The sequence below is a fragment of the Monoraphidium neglectum genome (assembly GCF_000611645.1).
Source record: "Monoraphidium neglectum strain SAG 48.87 unplaced genomic scaffold scaffold02192, whole genome shotgun sequence".
Classification (NCBI taxonomy): Eukaryota; Viridiplantae; Chlorophyta; class Chlorophyceae; order Sphaeropleales; family Selenastraceae; genus Monoraphidium; species Monoraphidium neglectum.
In genome coordinates this window covers 1-2,513 of record NW_014011436.1, presented here as the reverse complement: position 1 = coordinate 2,513, position 2,513 = coordinate 1, and the positions used below count along the sequence as shown (strand labels likewise).

General features: G+C 75.0%; 1 protein-coding gene across 1 annotated transcript in view; it reads left to right on the top strand.

Moving 5' to 3' along the window:
• MNEG_10131 (hypothetical protein) overlaps window positions 1–2,011 on the top strand; it is a gene marked incomplete at both ends in the record, with an annotated part of 3,860 nt that extends 1,849 nt beyond the window's left edge. The window contains 4 exons of the mRNA XM_014041396.1: window positions 28–503; window positions 801–984; window positions 1,164–1,422; window positions 1,882–2,011. Coding sequence (XP_013896850.1) covers window positions 28–503; window positions 801–984; window positions 1,164–1,422; window positions 1,882–2,011 — 1,049 coding nt within the window. The remainder of the gene's footprint in view (window positions 1–27; window positions 504–800; window positions 985–1,163; window positions 1,423–1,881) is intronic.
• Window positions 2,012–2,513: the final 502 nt, after the last annotated feature.

Here is a 2,513-nt window from a genome sequence, read left to right as displayed (position 1 = left end):
GCCTCGCGCCGCCCGCCCCTGCCGCAGGCAACCCCGCGCTGAGCGCGTCCGCCGCGGCGGCCGCGGCCGCAGAGGCCGCGGCCGCGGCCGAGGCCCGCGCGCCGGCCGCGCCGCCCAGCGGCTCGCTGCCCGGCTGGGCGGTGGTCATCATCGTTTTCGGCGCTGTGCTGTTTATAATCCTCCTGCTCATCGTGGTCGCGGGGCCGCGGCGCCTGGGCCACTGCCTGATGGGCGACCTCATGCCCCCGCCCGGCTTCGACGCCGGCAAAGGCCCCGGCAGCGGCTTCGCGCTCGCGGACGGCTCAGGCGCCCTGGGGCCGGCGTCCTCAAAGGCGCCGCCCTCGCAGCGCGGCGGCGGGCTGCTGACGGTGCTGCTACCGGCCGGCGGCAGCAGCTCGGGCGGCGTGGAGGCGGACGTGGGGATGGAGGAGGGGCGAGCCGGGGGCGCGGGCACGGGCACAGGGCGCGCGACGGCGGCGTCCAGGAAGAGCCTTGCGAAGTCGGTGCGTGGCAGGGTAGCCGCGGGGCGGGGCCGGTGCAGGGGCCAGGGGCGGGGTCAGGGACGAGCACGCGCAGTGGGGGGCCGGCCGCTTTGGGTGGCGGGTGGTTGAGTGGGTAGAGGGGGCCGGGGCTCGCGGCCACGACGGCCGACTGGGAGGCGCGGCATGACACAACAGGGCTGTGCACTGGCCCGGTGCCGTCAGCGCGGGCGCCTCCCACTGCGGCCTCGGCTTGCGCCCGCGATCATCCGCGCCATGCAATCTGCAACCCCTCCTTCCCGCCCCGTCACGCGCCGGCAGGCCGGCGCGGCGTCGTCCCAATCGGCCTCCTCGGCCGGCGGCCTTGGGAACGGCGACGCCGGCGGCGGCATGGGCGCGCGAGACACGGCGCTGGGGCAGCTGCACGCGGCTGTGGCGGAGCTGAACCGCGAGATTGACGACAAGAGCCTGATCATACACGAGGTCCTCGGACAGGGCGCGTATGGTGAGATCCGGCGCGATCTGGCGCGATCCGGCGCGATCTGGGGCGATCTGGGGGCGGGGACGCGGCCGCAAGGCGCGCTCCGCGCCAGGCGTCGAGCGCGCCGAAGCAGGGGCCAGAGCGGCGGGCGCGGCGCGCCGGGGTGCGCGATCCAACGGCTCGGCGCCGCTCCCGTCCCGCAGGAACTGTCTACCGCGGCACGTGGCGCAACCTGCCTGTCGCGGTCAAGACGGTCGTCTTCCAGGACCGCGCCTGCGGCAGCGAGAAGGCCCAGAAGCGCGCGATCACAGAGGCAGCGATCACCAGCAGCATCAGCCACCCCAACGTGGTGGCCACGCTGTCGTACGACCTGCAGCCGCTACAGTCGCCGGGCGCCCAGATGCACACCGGGAACCTCAGCCTGCAGCAGGCGGGGGGCGTGGCCGGGCAGGTCACCGACTGGTGGGCTTCCAGGGAGCTGGGGGTGGGGGCGCGAGGGGTGCAGAGACGAGGGTTATGCGGCGCTCGAGGGCGGGGCAGGCACGTGCTTGCAGAACACGGCGCCGCGGTTGCAGCCGGGCAGGGGGCCTGTCGAGGGCCGAGCGCCTCCTGCCCGCGGCCTCCGCGCCGCGTCTCGAGCCTGCTGGGCCATTCCGACACGCCCCGCGCCGGCGCCGGCGCACGCGCCGTGGCGGCTTACCCCTCAGCCTCGGGCGTGCCCGCGGCCCGTCGCGGCGAGGCCCCCGCGCCAGCCGACAGCCCAGGGCCGCCGCCCATGCCCGCGACGCAGCGCAGCACGATGCAGGCCCGTCCGCCCCACCCCCCATGCCGCCCCCAGCCCCCATGCCTTGCGTCCACACCTCACCCGGCCCTTACCACCCACGCCCTGTTTCGCTGCTGCCCGCGTCTTGAAACCCCCAGGAAGCTGTTTCTCGTGCAGGAATTTTGCAACGCGGGCTCCCTTAGGCAGGCAGTGGACGGCAGGAGCGTGTACTGGGACTCAGAGCACCACGCGCCGCGCATGGTGCGAGCGCGCGTGTGTGTGTGTTAGTGTGTGTGTGTCTGCAGGGGAACGGTGTGGTGCGCAGCGAGGTGGAGCGCCTCACCTCACTTGGGCGATGGGAGGGGGTCGGGAGAGGCCGCCTGACGCCGTGCACGCCCGGTTCGGTGGCTCTGGTGGCCCCTGCGTTGTTTCGGCCACAGCCTGCGCCCCATCGGTGCCAGCCAGCCGCGGAGAGCGGCGCCGGCTGGCCGCCGCCTTGCCGCGGCCTCTGGACAGACCTGTGTCTTGCCCTCTGCGGCCCCTCGCCGCCTCACGTCGCGCCCCGCCCCACCCCGCAGCGCGAGATCCTCTCGACTGCCTTTGACGTGGCCTGCGGCATGGAGCACCTGCACACTAAGCACATCGTGCACGGCGACCTCACCCCGAACAACGTCCTCCTAAACGCCGAGCTCGTCCACAACCCCGGCGGCAGCGGTGGCGACGCGGCGGCCGGCGGCGCGGCGCGCGCCGGCAGCGGCGGCGAGGCGCGGGCGCCGGCGGAGCGGAGCGC